This window comes from Pectinophora gossypiella, chromosome 1 (genome assembly GCF_024362695.1).
Source record: "Pectinophora gossypiella chromosome 1, ilPecGoss1.1, whole genome shotgun sequence".
Taxonomy (NCBI): Eukaryota; Metazoa; Arthropoda; class Insecta; order Lepidoptera; family Gelechiidae; genus Pectinophora; species Pectinophora gossypiella.
In genome coordinates, this window is record NC_065404.1 from 10,478,454 (window position 1) to 10,501,212 (window position 22,759).

Sequence of the window (22,759 nt, forward strand, 5' to 3'; positions counted from 1 at the left end):
ACACATAATACCGGGTTCTTACAGCGTTAAAATCACGGATATAACACTCCCGATATATCAACACTGTTCACAGAATGACTGATGAAATTGGAGTGGAGTAGGTAGATCTATAATTTTCTAAGGGCAAACATATCTGTCTACCCTTCTTCTTTGCTGTTTGTTTCTACATTTGATGTGGGAACAGTGTTGAAATATCGAGAGTCTCATATCTCTGATTATAACGTGGTAAGAACCCGATATTACGTGTTTTAGTTATGATAATAACCGCGTAAACCTCAAACAATCTATATAAACATACCAGTTTTAAGCCTCTATTTTATGTTAGATATATTTGAACACTGAAAGTAATGATAATGGGTCCATAAATAACTATAATTACCCTGATCACCTTTAAAGTTAATACGGAAGTGAAAGTGTGCAATCGATGACTGATACACGTTGACAGACGTAAGAAATAGTAACGTTAGTAGTCCGGTACTCGTCCATTTAGTAATTAGTTTTCAATATTTACTTATCAAAAACTACTCAAAATTAATATTTCAACGCACTTTAATTAACTTTACAAAAGATTACAACATACTCGTACACGATGTTTACGTTTATATAGTAGCCTACGTACCTGAAACACATGGTTTATGACATTATGTACAACTATACGAAACTGTAGTAAGTCTTTTTTCACTAATTTATTGTTATATTCACATTTATTACATACGAATATGTTCGCAAGAACCTACAATTCCTTCATACTATACACGAAGGTGGGAATAAAACGTCACTTTGGCCTCACGTTCATCAACAACGCTTCAAATATTTGGTGTTACCTGAATATCAACACATCGCGCTTGCTCGCACATGGCTGTTTGAAAGATGCAAGATTTCCTTACTTTCTTCATATTTACACCTACAATTTGCAGGGCAGAGGTAAACGTCAACCAATACTCCCATCAGCCTTGTTTCGCTGTATGAAAGAACATTATATTTAGTAGTGTTCGTATATTATGTACACATGAACCCGTAATTTTATTACTCTTGCTGTATATACATATTTTAGATTAAAATCACAACTTCGTCCTTTTGTTCACAACTACCTCAGCGGCGGGTTCTAGGAACCCTCATACTGATATTTCTTGTATCTGCACGCGCTTCTTCATGATGCCGGGCGGCGGCGGCGCGGCGGCAGCAGGTGGCGCGCGCAAGATGCCCGACCCGCCGGCGCCGCCCTCCACCTCCCCGTTCGACTCCAGCGCACCGTCCGCCGCGTCCGTGTCCGGGCCTGGACCGAATTTCACCTGCGTCGAGCTATCCACCACTCGAGGCTCAAAAGTACTAGTTCGTCCTACCGGGTCCTGCGGCCGCCCGTCCACTTTCTGAATGTCCGGCTTTTGCGTATCTATACACACTACGCTGCCCGCTTCTATCGCGCTCCCGACACTCACGTCCGGCAGCGAGCTCCGCGCCGCTCGATGCTTCTCATCATAACAACTATACTCGCCGAAAGTCGGTTCTCCGCAATCGGATAACGTCCGCAAATCGAACTTGGACCCGGAGCCGCGCGGCACATGGGCCGATTTGCACTCGAAACCGAATCCCTTCCCGTCGAACGCACGCACTTCATAATCTAATTTACCATCGTAATTGTCCGAAGATGAGGAGCTCCCGGCCTCGGCCAAGTCGTCCTTCGAACGCCGAGGACGGGAGCCCCTTTGGTGATAGATTCCGGCGAAAATGAGGACGTTCAAGAGCAGCAGGAAGCAGCCGACGGCGATGGTGACGGTGAGGGCAGCAGTGTAGGACTGGTAATGTGATGAGGCGAGCCGGCGCAGGAGAGCGTCGTCTGGTTGCATAGGGGTTGCGGTGGCGTTCGGCGGACACTCGGTGGAGGGCGTGGGCGGCGCGGGCGAGGGGCGCGGCGCGGCGGTTCGGGGCGGCGGGGTGCTGCGCCCCCCGTCCGGCCCGCGCCCGCTGCCCTCCACGTTCACCACGTGTGGGACGTGCGGCCGCGTCATCGACTGAGGTCTCACCGCACCTAGAACAAAATAGTCAAATAAGTAACCAACTAAAAAAATCATTCATTCATCAGCAACGTTAGCAATTATACCAAAGTAATAAATCGTATACCTTCGTAGTAATTAACATTGTCATCCTGGAAGTGGTGGTGCCTCATGGCAGGGTCGGGCAGGTCAGCCCCGGGGCGGTGCAGCTGCGGGATCAGCGAGAGCCACAGCGACATCTTGTGGCCGCGGTAGTGGCTGCGCATCTCCGGCTTGTTGCCTGCTCGCAGACACACACAAATTGAAACAAATGATTCCAATGAAAACGCAAAAGTTCCGACCGACCCAAAAGTTTAAATGAGCTCGTACTAGGCTAATTTGTAGTTTGTGCGTAATTAACTAGAGATGAATGTGGGTTGAAGAATGGCAGCTCAATCGGGGGTAATGCTCGAATGCGGTATGAGTCGACTAGTCGGGAAGTAGGGGATACAAAGTTTGAATCCCAATATACCCGAGTCGGAAGTTAAAAATTCAACGAAAGAGAATAAAATACTTTCAAAAATGGAAAAAGACTATCGTGAAACCTCAATGTGCTTGGGAATAAATTCAAAGCGTCTAAAAGTTGTGCAGCGCCGCGATAGATTTTGCAACTCTTCACACATATTGGTGGAAAGTGAGATATTATAATTCTTTTGTACAGCAGACATACCTATATTGTTAAAACTTCCTAGTGATAATAATATTAAAAAAACATATCTTTGCTAGAAAAAATCTTATACTTACTGATTTCCATATAGAGCTGGTTGATGGTGTCATAGGTATCCCAATAAGGAGTTTGGTCTGGACCTAGTCTGGGCGCCTCTCCTAACAGTGGGCTAGGTGGCGGCGTGGCGGACGGATCGTTGGGATTCCTAATCATAATAAAAAAGTTTAAACATTCCTAACGATCAAAACCGCAAATGACGGGTAATACCCCTTTTAAATTTTATTTTTATTTCTACGACAGGAGTAATAAACCACTTTTCACTTTATCAAAAATTACTGAGTGTAGATAATAAACAGCTTTCAAGTATTTAATTGAATTATTTTCTACATTTCGTGCCATCTGTGTAAGAACATTTTCAATATTAAACGGTTTGTAAATTCTGCCGAAAGACCATTCGGACTTTGGACGTGTTTTCGTTCGAATTATTGTCTACGACGACGATCAATTCGCACCCAATGGGGCGACTCGGAAGCATTGATTGTTCCTGCGTATACGAAATTCTCGCACGTCCTTACAGCCTGCATATAATACTTACCCGTATCTGACGAAATTGGATATGTAGTGCATACAGAGTTTGGACACCCTCTGTTCCTGTAGTGAGAAATTCTGCTGGTGATGCGTCTGCGCGAGCGGCACGCCCAAGTAGTACGGCAACTCTTCACCGTGGACGGATCCCGGCCGCTGGATACACCGAACAAGAAATTAATATAAAGAAATACATACAACATAAACCTTAACCTAAACAAATGGAATGGAATAGAATTCCGTTGTGTCTGCCTACCCAACGGGACATAGACGTGATCTTCTGTATATGGTTGTATTAACATAAAACATTTTAAATATTTCAGTGGATAGCTCTGCTTAAACAAGCAGTCCATAGCGTGCTACAGGGGTTTGAGATCTATCACACTGCCTCCGTAGGCCGCCGTAAGCGATTTTATTAAATAAACAATAATACATTTTGGACGCTACGTAATGTGTGTTTCACAGGCGAAAGTAAAGTACCTAATTTGTTTTTCTGAGTGATTTATAACATAAAAAACAAACCTGATTTTTAACAACAGGTCCACGTCATTTAAAAGAGTTAACTCCAAGCGAAGCCCGATAGTTTACATGTGTTAATTCGTATTATGTATACATGGTGTTAGTAACATCGTAACGAAACTTTGAGGGACGATTCAGACCATGGTTCTGAGTTGATATCCAATTTTGAATGGGTAACTTTCAACTGGCAGTTAATCCTAAAAATATTTTAAAGTAGTAATTGAACAACCTATAAAAACGGGCTATCAAAATAAAAGTACAGTTATTTAGTGCCGATTAAGTTTTGCCTCAATATATCGTGGATAAACAAATAAATAATCGAAATATATTAGTAGATGGGCGGCGCCATTTCTCTCGCTCGGTCGCGCTATGTAGTGAATGTCGTTAATGGCTCTCCGTAACTAGTAATCGCAGTTATCTCCATTTCATTTTCAGGCTTCTTGCACACAACCCCCGTAACTCATTTACTTCTGACAAGTATTGATTGTATATATGTTGAAAGCGAGAGGAAATATAGTCGGGATAGCTTCAAATTATTAAGGAAATGCTTCTAGGAAGGTTATTTATTATTTAGAGAAATACGCATCGTTGTGGAGCTCCTCACGGTACTTCTTCCCTTATATTCTTTTTTGCAAATGATCTATTGTATTTGGCGTCCAGTGGTTCTTCTTCTTCTTATCGTGTGGGTTGTGAGGTGGAATACCAACCTCATCAAGGCTGGTGTCAGGGTTATTACTGATCCGCCAAAGGCCCCTGACATGGCTCATGTAACGACTACATTGGCATTGCAGTGGCATTTACATAGTTGTATAGCAGAATATGTACTATATTGAAAAATAACAGATACTTAATTCCAATAATAATATGATACATACCTGGGGATAATCTTTATCTTGTGAAAGATGATGAAAGTGTGTGAAGTAAGTGACTCCGCCACGCAGAGCATGTAGATAGCCCAGTCTGATGAGAGGGGCAGCCGTCCGCCCATCACTCAGGACCTGTCACACACATCGCTTGATTCATATATAAAAAGTCTACCCTTGCAACAAAACCCCTACAATTTCAGTATAACCGAAAGTTTCCAACACAAATTCACAAATTAAATTATTGAAAATTCCGACGTAGTAATTAACGTTTTAATCTACGTCTGTCGTCGTAGAGCGTACCTTACAATTAATAATTTACCGAACAATTAGTCTTACAAACCAAAAGGAAATACTACGCACTGAAGTATTCCCAGCACGTCGTCTTTGAACGATTGACGTCGAACGATAACATTGATGACGTTCTAATTTCTTACTGAGAGATGCAAGTCTTTTCCAATAAAGCCTTTCAGTGCGCCCATCTTGTATTCAGCGTGCGCGAGAGTCATTAACTTCCTTTGTACGTCGACGGAACGTCGGTGAGTTGCGAAAACCACTCGAGGTTTAAATTAAGATCGTCTGTGATACCCAAAGCGACGGCGGCATTCGAGATCAAATTATGCTATCAGTTATCAACATGCCACAAATGACTTACGATCGATCCTGAACACTACAAATATACCTAACCGTGTCACTGCCATTTATAGTAGGTAGATTACCGCAGAATAGCTACTAAAACTTTAAAACATCGCTGAGCAATTCTGCGCCCGATAAATCGACCGTTCAGACTAGAATACCCGCGTTTCATTGTATTATGAGTAACAGTCAGTAGTAGTTACAGGAACAGCACAATACGGCGAGTCAGTCGTGTAGTACATGCGCAACATTGGAAGCTGTCAACTAGAGTGGAGCTAGTGTAAACTGGGGCTTGTACACATTGAACGAATATTCAAATTGCAGTTACCTCGAGCGTAGCGTCGCGTACACTGAGCGGATTTTGGACCGGCTTGTCCCAGTCCGTGTACTCGTTCTTCAGTGTGGAGTAGATCTCGTTCAGATGATAGTAGTACGCGTTGCGGACAAAAGTGCGCAGAATTCGGTCCCGCCGACTCTCGTTGAAACCAAACTCAAGATCTTGAGCGTTGAATTCCAGATACGATTCTGCAGAATATCTCATTTACATAAAATGCGAAGCAAACCAAGTAGTCGACGTCGAAAATTTTACGGGGTGCTTTGTTCTCAGTCTTAATTTTGTACAAAGAACCAGCAGCTAAATGGGCATAAGTTACTTAATTTTTAAACAAATCATATAAAAGTAAGTATTGTCTACCTATTCAAACACACTTCTCCAAAAGCTGTTTTAGTTTATCATTTTTAGTGGAAATACTAGTCTTAATAACTAACCTGTAGTAGTGAGTCCAAACAGTAGTTCTCTATGGGGGAAGTCCGCCAGCTCGTGTCCGGCTGCGGTGGCCACCGCGGCTGCGCCCGCACCGAGCCGAGAGCTGTCCGTTGGGGGTGGAGCCTGATGATTAACACAAACAATTCATATAGTAGAAGAAAAATAGACATACTTTTTTACCCTAACTACCTACGATGAAAAGAAATCGTCAATCGTCGTCGTCATCGTCTCCTCTATCTAACGTTAAAACTAAACCGATCAATCACCTTGCTTCAACACAATTAGACCTGACCGATTTGTCTACTTTCCAAAGTACTAATGCGACTAATGTGTTTTGAGAACTAATTATAAACTTCGTTCCAGGGAGATTCGATTGTTGGAATTCTCAATCTATCTTGGATGATAGAGCGGTTATTCTGTGGCTTTTATCAATATTTGATGCGGCGGCGGCGCGAAACAACGGGTACTAAATCGCATTGCGGTCAATAAATTATTATGATTTGATTTGTTACGCGCACTGGTTACATAGACGACGGTTGACAGGTGGGATCCACAGGTAGCCGCTTTTGTTGTCTCCACCCTTAATATAGGGATCAATGCAAATGCTTTATCAATCATAACATGCGATATCCGAGATGTATGGATAATTAATCTAATGGATTATACTGCACGAAACAATCAGGATTTAGTGCGTAATGCGTTAGATACAACTGAAATTGATGTTAGGTAAACCTGTGACTACAATCTACCAAGAATAATGAGGGCAATGATGCGATAACACATGTGTTGTAGGTCTTAGATGATTTATTACACATTCCCTGATAAATAATTATACCTTTGTAATTTATTTCGTTCGAGTAATATGCTAAGTTATCTGTCACAATTAATGGATGTGAATGCTAAATAGATAAAAGTTCGTACACAAACAAATCAGCATCATTTCACTGTCAAAGTTTATTACCCGAAATTCATCGATGTCCTAAACCCTTTTACGGCATTATCGCGATGTCCTCATTTTTGTAAAGCTTTGTCGCGTATTTACGACAGTGGTTGTCAATCCAGTGCTTGCGTCATCAATATCTTGTCTGGTGCCTTGTCGACCCTTTCAGCCTTTCAATGTCTACTGATTTTAGGATAAAAGCACACTCTCTCCGCTACACTGTAAATATTGTCGTAAAATCTAACATCGTGCGAGCCTTTAAACCTAATCCAATATCAGAGGTAAAGTTTAGTGGAGATTCTTTTTTAACATGAAGTTTATACGGTACTTTCTCGTGAAAGTTATAAGAGAGAACAGCTTTATAGGGCCGTAGATAAACTTGTAGATGGTAAAATGGAATTTTGATATATTTTCCTCATTATATATATCACAGGTAAATACTCGTAGTTATTTATTTATTAAAGCCATTTAAATTTGCACTAAATAATGTGAAAGAAGTAGGTATATACTTATTTAAGTTAAAGGTTAAAGTGATTTGTTATAATAATAAAGGTCCTTATTAAAAGAGGTTGGGTTAGATTACCTAAGAATAATTGAGTTTTGAAATTAAATCCAGCCTAAACAAGCTTGTTAGAAGTAGGGCTTGTTACGAGTAACTCAATGGTATTAAATGAAACCTTAATACTAAATAGTTTAGTCTCGTCGGTAGGTACTTCTCATTAATAAACCGTGGTAAGATCTGGATGTTTACTACAATCGGTATGAAAGTAGAATTGCTTGCGCTTGCTTGTATAGCGGGAGGGTGTTACACCTAACTATACGTAGAGTATTTAACTTTAGTTTACTATTATTTATTTCTTGTTGATCCAACCCGCATCCAAGTCTAGTAAATGTTTGTTTCCTGGTAGTGGTTGCCTGGAAGAAATTGCTCTAGTACAATAAGGCCGCCCAAGTTGAACTGTACTCATGTGTTATGTCTGATTGTTAAAATTAAGTTCTGTGCAATAAAAGTTATTTGGTTTGATTTGGATAACCAGTCATTGCTTTGCGGTCATAACCTTTAGTTGTGACAGTTTTTCGCCAAGTCGCCTGGGTTTTAAAGGCCACATTGAAGCAATTCATCTAAAAATGACATGAAATTTGTCATTTTCGCATATAAAAGTAAGTTCTCAATGCAAACAAATGTCAAATTGCAATATTCCTTATGTGGCCTTTTTAATCCCGCTGATACTGTTAAGTAGAAAAAAAAACATGTTTGTGCATTAAACTATCACTTACAGAGGACGGATTGACGATGACGGTGCCGTCGACGAAGGGCGCGAACCCGGGCAGGAACCGCGGCGGCTCGAGCCGCACGGCGAGCAGCTCGGCGAGCGGCTTGTTGCGCAGGCACGGGGCCAGGTCGTCCTCTAACAGATCGCCGTGACACCCTGTCTGTTCTGCTACCTGGTGGACAATTATACTTAACTATATTTATCAATGGGTTAAAAATGTTCCTCGAATTGTGCGTAGTAGCCCAGTTGGTAGAACGCTTGCCTCTCACTTTGAGGTCGCAGGTTCAAATCCAGCATAGGCCTAAACCAATGATTGTCGAATTTTTTTTCGAATTCATGTTTGGACCATAAATGATTATCACGTGCTCAGCGGTGAAGGAAAACATCGTGAGGAAACCCACATTCCCGAGAAATGCACTTTCAGAGGTATGTGACCTAACCTGTATTGGGCTGGTTTTCCCTTCGCAGGTTTTAAGGTCAGACAGGCAGTCGCTTCTGTAAAAAACCGGACCTGTCAAATCTTCAGGTTAGATAAGCGGACCCTGTGAAAAACGGGATAATGCTAGGGAGATGATGATGAAAAATGGTCCTAGAAATTACCGGAATCGGTCCTGGGGAAGAAAGATCTGAAAAACGCAAAAGTACAACCAGAGACGACACAGAATCGGCAGGCCTGGCGACCCACAAATAAAAGGGCAGACCCTAAATACCCAATGGGAATGAGCCTGGAAAAAGAGATATTGGTTTATCAGGGATTAAAAAAGCATCAATTTTGTATAGTTGTAGGAAAAGTTAAGAATGCGTTTTTTTCCAAATTAACATGCCCTGCGGTTTATTTATTTAAGTTAGCATTATCTTAGTGGGTACTTGGTTTATTTTGTGATGGATGTACCTCTGACTACCCCAATGTAATCGTGAGCTCATGTTGTGTTTTATCTTGAATAAGCCTCATAGAAAGACCTTTAAACATGTCTATTCAAAACTAATTCCTAACTTAACCTAACCTAACTTTGAACTAAACTTCTGCAAGGTTCCGTAATAGTTGTGAAGGATGTGTAAGGGTCACGACCTTTCAAGTATTCAACCCTGTCTACTCTCAACTGATCTACAAGCGCACCACCTGATGGATGATGCAAACTAATCAGGTAATGGACAAGTAAACCAACTTAGCCTCAAATGTTTGCCTTTAACCTACAAGTCGCGGTAAACTTCTTGACGTGTCTGAATACAAGGATTATAGCGTTGGATGTGATCAGGTGTAAAGTCTCAAGTGTAAAGTCAGGGATTGTATGTGAACTGGAGCGACACGGTCCGGCATTTTGGCATAATTATTCACTTTGTATGTACGATAGTCACTGTGGTCCTATTGTTGACTCGCTTGCTGCTCAAACGGAGAACGCCGGTTCAAAACCCCGTACCGGACTCGCACCAATAAGTTATTAATATATCTTAAGTGCAGTTTCACTAAAATCATCACTAATTTAAGAGCCACGCTCTTGTCGGTGTAGCATTCTCCATTCTTGTCTATCAAAGACCATTTCCTACACTTCCTATAGGGATATACTGTGCACGCAGTTCACGAAATCTGCTGCGGTACCTTGCCAAATTTTAAACAAATTGCCACACTCCAGCCCGCAGCGGTTGTTGTACCCCCTTTCTGTGTGTATTAGGTTTTAAATCAAAAATAAAATTATATGAATTGATGAGACTTCTAAGTGGTAATACTTCACATTTACTTTACACTGAGCTTCAGTACTACAGGAACAATAGAATCTTAATAAATAAATAAATTGCGGCAAAATATACTTACTTTGCTCACTACTACTAACTGCTTTACTTTATTTTACTTTACTTTTAGGGGGAGAAGCACTTGAATAGTTTTACGTGATCTGTACGCGATTAACTTTTCAAACCTCGAACAAGACCTAAAGTGAAAGTAAGTTTTAGCCTAATACGACACGCCCGATTGTATACTTTTCTATTTTACAGCAACTTATCAAGTTCGCGGTAATAAGTTATAAATACTAAAGCAGTTCTATTAAGCCCCGGCGCGGATCTCCACCCTCATCAACCAATTGTATCGTTCCATAATTATGTTTTCCTGGTATTTGATATAATTTTATGCTTCGTCATACTCCAATATTTATGTTAGTAACAACAGTATTGTATGTTTTATAAATACAAAACACAAACATAGGCGTTACCGATATGAAATTAATAACATGAAACAAATATCAGTTTTGTTTCGATAATGACACACACGATAAAAAAGTAAAAGAAGCTAATGTAACGAACATAATACTTATACCTTTATTCAAACCAAACACGGAGAACAACATTTTATGTTGGCTGACAGGCTGACTAAGCATATATTTAACAGGCAACCGGTGTTCAGGTAACGTAGATTTTTTAAGGGTACTAAAATATTTATCGCCTATTTAAGGAACACACTCTTCGCAAATTCACTGGTACATACTCTCTAAGTATTATACGTACAACCGAAACGTATAACGTTTCTGATCGAAAGAAATATTTTCCGATTGTACCCGTTATCTTATTTCTTATCTTATCTTCTTATCTTATTTAGCCTATTCGATCCCACTGCTGGGCAAAGGCCCTTGATTTTTCCACTCCTCTCGACTTTGCGCGATCTCCGGCCAATCCTTCCGATGAGCATTGAGGCCGTCACGCCATCTTTTACGCGGTCTTCTTCACTTCTATACCCGCCCTGAAGTATCCAGAGAGTAACGACCCGTGCCCATCGCTCCGGATGCATCCGGTCGTGTCCGGCTCATTCTCACATCAATTTGGCGGGCTTTTTCCCTAAAAAGTGATACCCGTTTTGGACCCGTTATCTTATTTCACGCGAATATTTTTATTCTTTTTCATAAATTATGTCCAGCATCACATTACATTATAATTAACTTTACCCTGAAAAGAGATGATACATTTTATATATTTCTATTTTATTTTTATTTATGTATTTTACTTTTATTTGTTTTTTTTTTTTATTTATAGTATTTATTATTTTATACTAGATGTTGCACTGTCCCGCACCAAATTGTAATAATGTTTCCTATCCACTGGTTGCCTGGAAGAAATTGCTGCTTAGCAATAAGGCCGCCAGATTGTACTGTATCTATCATCATCTGTGTTCATTTGTTTTGTATGTTGTGTGCAATAAAGTATATTTGATTTGATTTGATTTGATACATGTTATATACGTAATTACGCATAGGTGTCTATTCATCCTAGTAATAATGATTTACTTATAACGTATTCCAATTAATATTTAGTAGTTTCGGTTATCAATTACATTGTTTACGAACTTAATCAACTTTAGCAGTTATTTCGTATCAGTTATTACTGTGCAATCCGATTTCCGAACTTGATCAAGATAAATATACGCACTATGGTATACATGTACACGTCTTTACCTTTCTCTTTATCGTAAGCGGCTCTCTCTGCAGCGCCCATGAACTGAGCCCCGAGCCGCTTAACAAGATGACACGCCTCAGTAGTTCTGAAACAGATAACCCAATTTAGTTCTGTCATTCACGAATTAGTTAAAAAATCTCCAGCAAGAAAAACATTACCATCTCTCCCTATTTTTAATGGTTTAACATTTCGGAGCGCGTTGTTGACCTTATTCTAAATTACCTTTGAGAAAGCGTCCTCTTGTCCGATGCGACCCTTTTAATCGCATTAAGTGACAGAGGATCTAAACGGGATGACGCGAGTAATGAAATCTGCCGTGGGCCGGCCTAATTACACACAATGACTGGCCATACGTCATATTCGGAGCGGGTGCCGCTTTCTCTCATGTGTTTGATGTGACGGCTTTTATCGCTGTCTAGTTATTTCCATAGCTTGGTTTTAATTAGATCTGTATGTTGGCAGTGGTCAAACATATCCACGAGTTGGGTTCAGACATCTTATTTTCATAAATATTATAGAACTTCTCATAGGTGTAACATGTGTTACGCAGACAGTAGATGTGATTGGAGTACCTCTTGCAACAGGAGAGACCGCGAGGAAGTTGGCGAGTGCGGCACCGGTCCCGTGGCCCATGATGGTGACCCGCTCAGGGTCCCCCCCGAACGCCGGCAGGTTTTCCCGCAACCAATGTAGACCCGCCACCAAATCCATCAAGCCAAAGTTACCCTGCGCCGACCCCTTAGCACCAGTCTTTAAAAAACCTACAAAAAAATACTCACGTCAAAATGCTTCATACAAAAGATCAAGAAAAGCCTAAAAGCTATTATGTTAAATGATTCAGAAACAGTTGAATGCGCAGAGTTCTCCGCCCTGCAAATGTAATACCACGTAATACGATGAAAATGATGGATATGAGCGAAGTGAAAGAAAAATTGTAGCATCGCGGCCGATTCTCAATTTTGACCCTTGTCGATTTTGTTAAGAATTATATTATATTGGTGCTGATTCTGCTGCAGACACCACCTAGTTTTAGTTTGAGTTATACCTGTCGTTGGTGTCGACTCCAGTACACACCATCTAATTTTATTTTGAGCACGTAATTTTATTTTAAGTAAGTACCTGTCATTTTATCTGCTGAAATCAGGGTCAATACTGTTCTACCCAAAAACACTTTACAAAGTATATAACACATTATTTAATACACTACACTGTAGAATATGCTAAGGTTCACTAAAGTGTACACCATAAAAGAGAATTATAAGAATACTTCTGCAAGTACCTACTCACGTTTCTTTCCTTGATAAAATATAACCTTCATAAGTGGTTATATTGAGAATTATGATATCAAGAAAATGCCTTTGTCATTGTACCTTGCACAGCCATAAATTTTTAAAATTAAAAATTCCCGCAGTAAGCAAGAAATATCACCCCATAATTCCGTGACGAACAAAGAAATCTACAAAATGCGAGTCATCTCAACGGATCATAAATACTCTGTTGACATACAATAAATGGCGCTAAAACCAGTGAATGCTGACTGTCTAATATTAAAACTATTTTAGAAATCTGTAAAGTGCTTTTATAACGTGTTCCTTTATATGTTTCAAGTGATAAGATCCCTTTTCCTTCAAAAAGAAGGAGGTTATAAATTTGACCTGTATGTATGTAATGTTGCTGGAAGTTTATATTATTCGTATATGTTCAAACACATCAAACGTATCTTGTTTCTTGTTTCTTCTTCTTCTTTCGTTTCTTGCTTGACAATCTTTGTAGGGCTGTACCCCGTAATTATAGTATCTATCTAGTTGTAAACACAAAATGAGTGTAGCAGATATCCCACCAAGAAATTAAAAGTTCACAAAATTATAAATAAAGGAATCTCTATACAAGAAAACTGTTCTTTTTGTCAACGTTTTTGATTTGGCTAACTCGTAAAAACCAATAATATGTACTCTAGAGGGGGCTACATTAAACTTATTGCTATGTCATGTAAAACCAGCTGACAATCAAGACGCTTCTAGTAACATACCATTTGTTAAATTCTGATAAGTGGTTCAGAAGTTCGATTTGCCTTGCCGTTGTCGGGTAAAAATATTGAATTGTTTCTCTCATAAAATAGAAAGCAAAAAACCATAATAAATTTTGTCGTTCAATTTGTGACGGTGATTAAGAAAGATATAAATACTTAATAAAAAAGTTCAAATCTTCGAGCATAATAGAAATATATATTTATTTCAAAAATGAAAACAATTCAATCAAGGAAAACGGAACGAACAAGAAAAGGGCGTGAAAAATTCCTTCCTTTGCTTGAAAATCCTTTTACATGTAATTATAGCTAATCAATAAAGCCATCTCAAAGGAACAAATTATTAAAGGAAATCCAAAAACATGAGAAGTTTCACAAGAAACGCCGTTATATTTTCGAGTACGAATGACTGTAAAGGTTTTAAAGGAAGCACATTCTCGTAAAATTCGTCTAAAGTAGACATACGTCCCTACAAATATGTGTCAATTCTTTGAAGTGAAGCAGTACGTATTGATATTCAAAAGATGGATTTCCGGAATATAGAGACGCAGTTCGTTAACATCAACATGATGTGATGTTAGATATAAAGACGTTCGGAGGTCCACATAGCATCAAGCAACGTCCCCTAGCATTTTTTTTAATGAACAAAATATCATGAGGAAGTACCTTGTAAAACTTACAAGCATGTATACTCCGCTTTGCTTAAGCGATATAGGATTTGTGAGCGACGTGGGTATTCCTTATGGACACCGTGAGTGAGTCGTATTAGTAATTAACATTGACTTACCCAATACACCTAACCTAAAGTTGATAGTGACTACGATGATGCCGCCGTGCGCGGCGAGCGCGGTACCGTCGTAGGCGTTCCCGGAGCTCCACTCGTAGGACTCCCCGTGCACGAACACCAGGCACGGCAGCCCCCGGCCTCCACCCTCGCCCTCCTCGCCCCCTAAACACACCATCATCAAATATTAAATTTCCGCAAAAATGACACCCACGAAACCCGATCAAGATAAACCAATAATTTATTTCCCAAAAAACAACCATCAAAGACAACCTTACTCTTTGAAGCACATTATACCTACACAGATTTTTGGTGAATTTATTCGCGATTCGATGAATAACATTTTTTTGCGAAAAGAAATATACGGAGAGAAAACAATGTGTAAGAAATAAGAAGATACATGGAGGTGTCAAGAGCAGAGAACCGTTCGTTTGTCACGAGTGCTGGTGACAGCCCCAGATTGAATTCTAATTATATTGAATACAAATCAATATTGTACGAGACATTCTCACATATTTGTGACTTCGGTAACATTTCCTCGGCGAATACAGTTCCAATTGCCAATTTCATATTCCTGTTTCCGGGTCCCAGAGTAGTCTGCAATTTATGGCAATACACTTGCCAAGGAGGAAAAATGTATTTTACTGCTATACCATTAAATTGTTATTGCTGGAATAATTTAAGATTTTATCCATATTCTAATATAAGATCGACTCTTGAATATCCTCACTTCATAGCTTGCATATCTTTCAAACTCAACAGTGCTACCAACACACACATTGGATCTAGTCAAGTTTCTATTTTAATCAAATAGGATCAAACTTACTAACTCTATATCAACAAAGGAATAACACATGATATGGAATGACACGTAGCAATGACATAACCATAAAAAACTAATTGAACGATCCTAATTTAATTACGGAATCGCAGACTCTACAATACATTTTTAGGTCCAAGGCTTACACTTTCAGTAGGTTCAATTCAATAAGACTTTACATTAGCAAATAAGGAAAAATAAACCGTACGTAGATATACATTACATTCTAATTTCATTTCGTAAAGATTTATTTATTTAACTTTAAACCTATAATAGATTAAAACTTGATAAGTATATATATAAAAAATCATACATGATGATGATGAGTACTCAAAGTTATACTAAACTTTTCAATACTGTGATTTTTGAGTTATAGGTTTTCTGTAAGTATTTTCTTAATATAAATCTTAATAAACATTACTTTTTGATTAGAACTGAATCGATGTCTTATATTATGTGATACATAAACAGATAATATACTTACAGTGAAAACATATCTATTTATATTATATTATATATATATAACAGAATCAACACAGATAAACGCTCACGTAGAGTACGTAGAATGTCGTGGATTATCCCCCGCTGCAGATGTGACAATGTTGCCATAGGGTGTCTCAGCCTCACTTCCGCACTGCTTGCAGGGGGCAGGATGCACTGCAATGCACTACGGAATTGAGGCCTCGACATCCTCTCGCCTCTCCGCACGCTTCTCCGCAATCTCTTCCATTCGCTTCTTATGTGTCCGCTCGCTAAGTGCCCGCTTCCGTTCTCTCGTAAAAACTAACATGCGTACACAACACAGGCTCGTAGTTTGCTTTTATGGTCGAATAAAAAAACCTTTTAGGTAATGAATCTTCGCTTACTCTCATGCTAATAAGTAACAAATTTTATGTTACAGAAACGAGAACATAAATTACAACTTGTATGTGAAGTTTCATGTTACCATTTTTACAACCCTTTCTTTAAATGTTATCTTGGGGATACCTGATCGCGATGCCTGTCTGTCGTATCACTTTCATTGTGACTTCGAGACGGGTCGCCAGAGTTTAAGTGAGTTTAGTCACCCTTCAATAACACCCGATCGGATTCATTTTCTTTTGTTGAACGTAAAGCGCGATTTCCTAGCTAAACAGATAATATCGTCTGTTTTGCAATTGTTTCTAACAAAATTGTACGTCAGAGAAACAAACAATGAACGACACTCTGCGATTATAACGATACTCAACGTCTTGAAGGCTTAGCTTATAACAAAATGTCGAAGAAAGTTTTATTAGTTTCGTTGATTACTCACATACAATTTCATCATCCGAGTTAGAAGTACAACGATATTGTACTTAGTTTGATTGTGAACTTCAGAAGAGTTGGAGTTTGCTGATTAATTATGTTTTAGATTAAGAGCTCCATAATGAGGAACCTGTGAGGCGTACCTAATTATAGTATTTTCATAACCCACTTTTAAGAATAAGAAGAAACACAATTTACGTATTTTACTAAATTGGTATAGAAAGTAATGAAGCAATATTTAGGTATTACAGCAAGGTTAGTTATTTGTCTTCCTTGCGTCTCGCTGTTTAATATTCTCTGGGTAAGAAGATAATGTTCGCTGCGATTAAACGCTCGCCCTCGAACTAACTTCTTAAAAATGTCTAAAATCCCAATCTATTTTTAAACGAAGTTAGCGTCGGTTAGCGAGCGGTGCATATTAGAGGAGCGGTTTATTTAACGGACAGTGAATTAGCGGTGAAATGACGTGAATAAATTATGAATAAGTTGCTGGCAAGGATTAACGAGCGCCGAACCGCGGCTCCAGCTCCATTATGTTGATGTTATTGTTCTATTTCAGACGTCAGATAATCCTAATTAGACTACCAATTACGACGGAATCACTGCTTCGACATTCAGCACTAATTTGTCAGTCGTATATTTTCAAACAAAAGAATACTCCTAATACAACGAAGCTTTATGTAAAGAAGTAGCAGCTGCTCTATCTATTACGCCGACATTTTTTATTAATTTATTACTCATTAGTATTATTAGATTAATTTAATTCGTTTTTAGTAATCACAACTTAGATGTTGTTCAACTGGTATAAGTGATTAACATGTTACCAACAAAGATCGTAGGTACCCGATAAGTATATTGCGATTTAACAAAATTACCAAAACAAAAATTTACAAACTGTGTTTTGTTCAGGTTTCGTTGTAATCCTGCCAATTTATCAATTTGCATTATCGTCGAATAAGCTGCCAAGTGATCTTATTGTCTGCGAAACAGATTTACTTAAAGTTTATTGTTTGTGGTATTGCGATAAGCCCTTGACATTTCAAATCAAATCAAATCAAATATACTTTACAACCAAAATGGCAGGAAAATGCTAAATTTCGTCACACCACGATTCACAATATCTTTATAATCAAATAGCTTTCCGCCCGCGACCTACGGTTGTCGTGAGCACTTTTTTGATTCCTTTTTCATCCCCTTAGGGTGTAATTTTCGGGATAAAAGTCATCCTATGTTCTTTCCTAGATCTCAAACAATCTCCATATCAAATTTCATCTAAATCGTTTCAGCGGTTTAAGTATGAAATGATATTATTTTTGGTATACATCCAGACATACTTTCGCATTTATAATTAAGGATATAATATATTATTGAATTGTGATGAATGAAGAAAAAAAATCCGTTAAGAAATGGTAATACACGAACAGCTTTGAGCAATTTCTGAATATTTTCTGTCTAGTTTTAGCCGTATTATGTTATCATGCAGTAGCTGCTTTAAGCGATCATTAAAACAGTGTATTAGATAAATTTAATCCCTACGGCACCATAAGAGGGTCAAAGTTTCGGGTCATAAGTAATACCTAACCTACTGCCAAACATTTTACCAGGTAAATACAGACGGCTACTTGACTATTGGCTTCTGAAAACTTGCCAAAATTAGACTACTTTTTGAAAGTTTGATATTCATACATTTTAAGGTGCCTTAATTCATCGTTCAGCTGCTTATCTTCCCGAACTTGTGCCCCTCATAACATGATGGACTATAAGGGGCGATGGACTAATCGCCTGTCAGTGTAAGGTTTATCATATCACTTAGGACTAACAGAGGCAACGAACCTTTATTCTTGCTAGCCGCCGCTTCATATATCTACGTGCCATTTCTTCCAAAAATATATAATTACACAGAAATATAATTATGTTAGGTACCCCGAGACGACATAGTTGATACAGCTGAACAAAAAAAATAAGAACCGGATGTACAACTATTTTATTTTACTGATTAATTGTGAGTTAATCAAATTTTTCATAAACACAGTTGAGACGATTACGACGATATGGCTCAATGTTGGTCTAACAGAAAGCTCTGTAAAGTGTGGGTTAGTACATAGTTCTTTTTCCGATAGATGTATTTACTACGCCAATTGGGAATATGGGATGTTAGTGACATCGTAACGAATACTGAGGGGAATGAGTCAGACCATGATTCTGAGTTAATATCAAGTGGAACTTCGTAGCAAAATTCATATTTTTTTATGTTTTTTATGTTGATATTATTAACTCAAAATATTGAGGTGAATCACCTCCCTCAGTATTCGTTACGGTGTCACTTCCAACCCGTATGGGTGTTAATGACACCGTAATATCCGGAGCCAAGTAGTTAATGCCATCTGCGGCAAATCTACAATAATCACGTCAAAAAAAAAAAACAAAAAAAAGGAACACCGTAACGACGGCGATGATTCAGACCATGATTCTGAGTTGATAAAGAGGAATTTCCTGTCAGAAAATGATTATTTTTGTGTTTTTAAATTACTTATTTTTTATTCTACACTTTTGCGATGGAAAATTCCACTTATTATCAGCTCAGAAACATGGTCTGAATCATCCCCCAAAGTTTTTGTTACTCTGTCACTAACACCCTGTATAGTCTTGAGCTCATGTTATGTTACGTATTATTTATTATCAATAAGTACATTTAATATTTGCGTAAACAGGCCAAACTCATCTTGGTAGGTTAATTAGCTATTTATAAAGTAATGTACATATGTATGTAATCATATGTCGTGTATTTATTGTTTGATGATATTTGGTATTTTTGTCTGTATTGTTTGTCTATATTTGGTATTGAAAATTATGGAAGACTTCTGACCTTTGACAAAAACTTACTTAGAGGTCCACCTAAAGCCTTCTACGCCCACACAGACATTGATTTCATATTTATCTATTTTGGTATATTGGTAAGATAAGATAAAATATTTATTGCATTCCTTATGTTTTTACAGAGGTCTTAAAAGTAGAGGAAAGCACATAGAGGAACCCTGTAAGGGCACTACAACAACTTAAAATGTACATAATGAAAACAGAAGACCAAGAATAAAAATAATAAAGATTATGTTAAAAAGTAAAAATAAAAGATACGTATATTTACAATAATCAGTAGTTATCTGAGAGATTCGTTAAAAAACTCATGCAGCGTATAGAATAATCATACATATTAACAGTTTATGTGCACAATTGGGTCCCAATAAGGTCAATGACCGATCTCATCAAGTTTGTGTCAGTCAAAATACAATACAAAGTAATAATAACGCTGTGACGTTATTTAAGAGGTACTCAACTCACCGTTGACAGGCACATAGAGGTTGACATAGAGGCAGTCCTCGCTCTGGTTGGCGAGCACGGGCAGCAGGCGCTCGAGCTGGCGGATGCGCGCGCGTGGGTGCAGCAGCAGCGCGTCGTCGCGCGGCGTGGCGGCGGGCGGCGCCTGCGGGCACGCCGGCCCCGCCGCGTCCGCCAGCCGCGTCGTGCGCCACTGCGACGGCGTCACCGGCGGCATGTATCTAAAACATCACAGAAAGTCACGTATCTGGGGAGGCTTACCACCTCAGGAACGCAAATCAGCAAGACAACCCACACGCGCCTGATATACTGCAGGATGTAATACTCTAATATTGGGTCTCTATCCTGATGAATGTCTAATATCTAACTTATTAATTAATTAATAAGTAACAATTAATTTGTATGGGATACTGTTAGAGTGGTCAGGCATTTAGAAACAGTGTCACCCGGAAGTGAAATAATTAACCGGCTTAAATTCATTCCACCTGATGAAGTTTTCAGTCTCTGTACAATAAAGTTCAGACAAAGGCAAAATGTAATACTTCTTCTTATATCTTATATAATTATTGACTTATTTAAATCTTTTGTTACATTTATAATGAATTAAAGGACGAAAAGAAGTAAACGGATTTAACTCAGATTTAGTCCAGAATTTCAGAATCCTAATTCTAATTTTAGAATGTTTATGTTCAACAAACTCGGGAAAATTGTAATTGGAAATGCTTGTCAATTTTACAAAACATAAATGAGTTGCTGTGGTTTAGGAATAATTAGGGTGAAGTATAAATTACGAATCGCATTATAATATGCTTTAATTACCATAGCCCTTATGCGAAAATATATTCTACATGTATCTATATTGTATTCACTATTCGTATATTATTTATATCCAACAGCGCCAGTCGCGTAAGGATATGGTGCCATCTTTAAACGCTCCGATCTTTACTTTCCGCCGTTAAATGCAGAACATTTCTGGGAGCCAAGTCTTTTACACAGATAGCAAACGTAACCTCTAATTAATTCAAATAGTTTTTATAGTTTATGTTGTATCGTATAAGTAGGTAAGTATAGTCACGAGCAATATGTACCACTTTCGGACTCTGTCGCTCTAACATATTTGACATTTAGTGAGACTTACAGTTCAATTTGTCAAAAAAGTTAATGTGACATGGTACCAAAGTGTATACATATTAATGCTCGTGACCATACTCACTTGGACATATTTTCTTGGCTACGGGTCGGGTACACTGGCTGTCATACATAAAGTCCAATAGCTTTACTTTATATAAACATTTGTAATAATATGTATGATGCGAACATTTATAAAGTACTATCTAGTTAAGTAACAGGACAGAAACATGGCGCTGGTCACATCACTGGCTGCACCACATGCGGGGTGACTGCATACAAGAAAGTAAATAACTGCTGTGAACACCGAGATACTTGGAAAAGCTTTTTGTATTTCTCAAATACGGGTCGTCTATTGACTCACATAAATAGTAGATGTGTTGAGACTTGGAGCTATGTAGGCTATCTAGCCAGGAAACACTAATGTAAACACAACCCGTATGCGGTGTCCATCATCGAACGTAGAGAATGGTCACATCAGGACTGACATCGTTTATTACATTAGAAAGTTAAGGTAATAAGTATGATGCTCAAGAGAAATAAAATAAAGAAAGCTGCTCAATATTTGGTTTAGCAAAAATCAACAACAATCAACTGAACAGCACTACAAAGCTGCAGTCTATTGTTTTCTAAAATCAACGAAAAACTGTTGCCGTAGTAACATTGAAGCACGCTTTGGCAACATCGGTTGAATCGGCAATAGTTCGTTGACACGACAGAGTGCGGAATTCTACTCGTATCTAGTCGATGCAACAATACCTGCGGGGACGATGCAGTATTTATGCAGCATTATGCTACCGAGCACTTTGTACATAGACTGTTCACAGGTATTTCGTTTGTTCTATTGAAGCCGGTATTGGAAGAGACAATTGGATTTCTAAAGGTCACAAATACGTAACACAAAACCAATAATTCAGGGGAATATTGGGATTATTTGGAACTAACAATAATATGATTTTGCTGAAAGTGAAGTGGAAAAATGATTGTTTTATAATTTTTTGAGTGAAATATAGAATCAGCCTACTTACATCTGTTTTACTACATTAGGCATGGTAGGATGAATAGAAATTGTAAATTTAAAAAATCTAAAGGTTTCATAGGTACCTAAGGCTGCCGAGAGGGGGTGTGGCATAGGGCACGCCGAGGTAGGCCTCAACTTGAGGGTGCGCATGCACGACGATGCCGCGAAGCGGGCCGTACTTGGTGCGCACGACGCGCGTGCTGTACTTGTGCGCAGAGAGCGCGGCCGCGCAGCAGACGAGCCACGCGTATAGCGCGGCGCGGTCCGCGCGCATCACGCGCGGCGCGCAGGCGCGGGCGCGGGCGACGCGCCGCCGACGCGCGCGCTCCGGCGCATCACGCGGGCCGCCGCTCCACGCGCCTCCAGCTCATCCCGATACGCCCTTCTTGCGCGCTCGCCGCCACTGTCATTTAGATAGAGATGTTGTCAAATACATGAAATATATTGACTCTCCGCAACCAATACGAAATACTCATTGAACGACTAGATACGCAAAACGTTGACTTCTCAATATCTAATCAAGTTTTGTATTTCGCCGAAGAAACAGAGCCCAAACGATCCTCTCTGCACACACTTACCTAACATCCATCTTGCTCAGCCCACGCTACGTATGTCTAATTGCGGTTACTACTCTAT

At 39.0% G+C, this 22,759-nt stretch overlaps 1 protein-coding gene across 1 annotated transcript; it reads right to left on the reverse strand.

The window, feature by feature from the left end:
* Positions 1-1,115: 1,115 nt before the first annotated feature.
* On the reverse strand, positions 1,116-22,397 carry LOC126382056 (neuroligin-1-like). Its single transcript, XM_050031749.1, has 13 exons — positions 22,207-22,397; positions 19,978-20,195; positions 14,535-14,696; positions 12,294-12,482; positions 11,721-11,806; positions 8,288-8,455; positions 6,072-6,192; positions 5,632-5,828; positions 4,680-4,802; positions 3,296-3,441; positions 2,778-2,905; positions 2,122-2,274; positions 1,116-2,029 (listed from the first exon to the last, which is right to left on the reverse strand). Exons 1-13 carry the CDS (start codon positions 22,395-22,397, stop codon positions 1,116-1,118), a joined length of 2,796 nt encoding a protein of 931 aa, XP_049887706.1.
* Between the last annotated feature and the right edge of the window lie 362 nt (positions 22,398-22,759).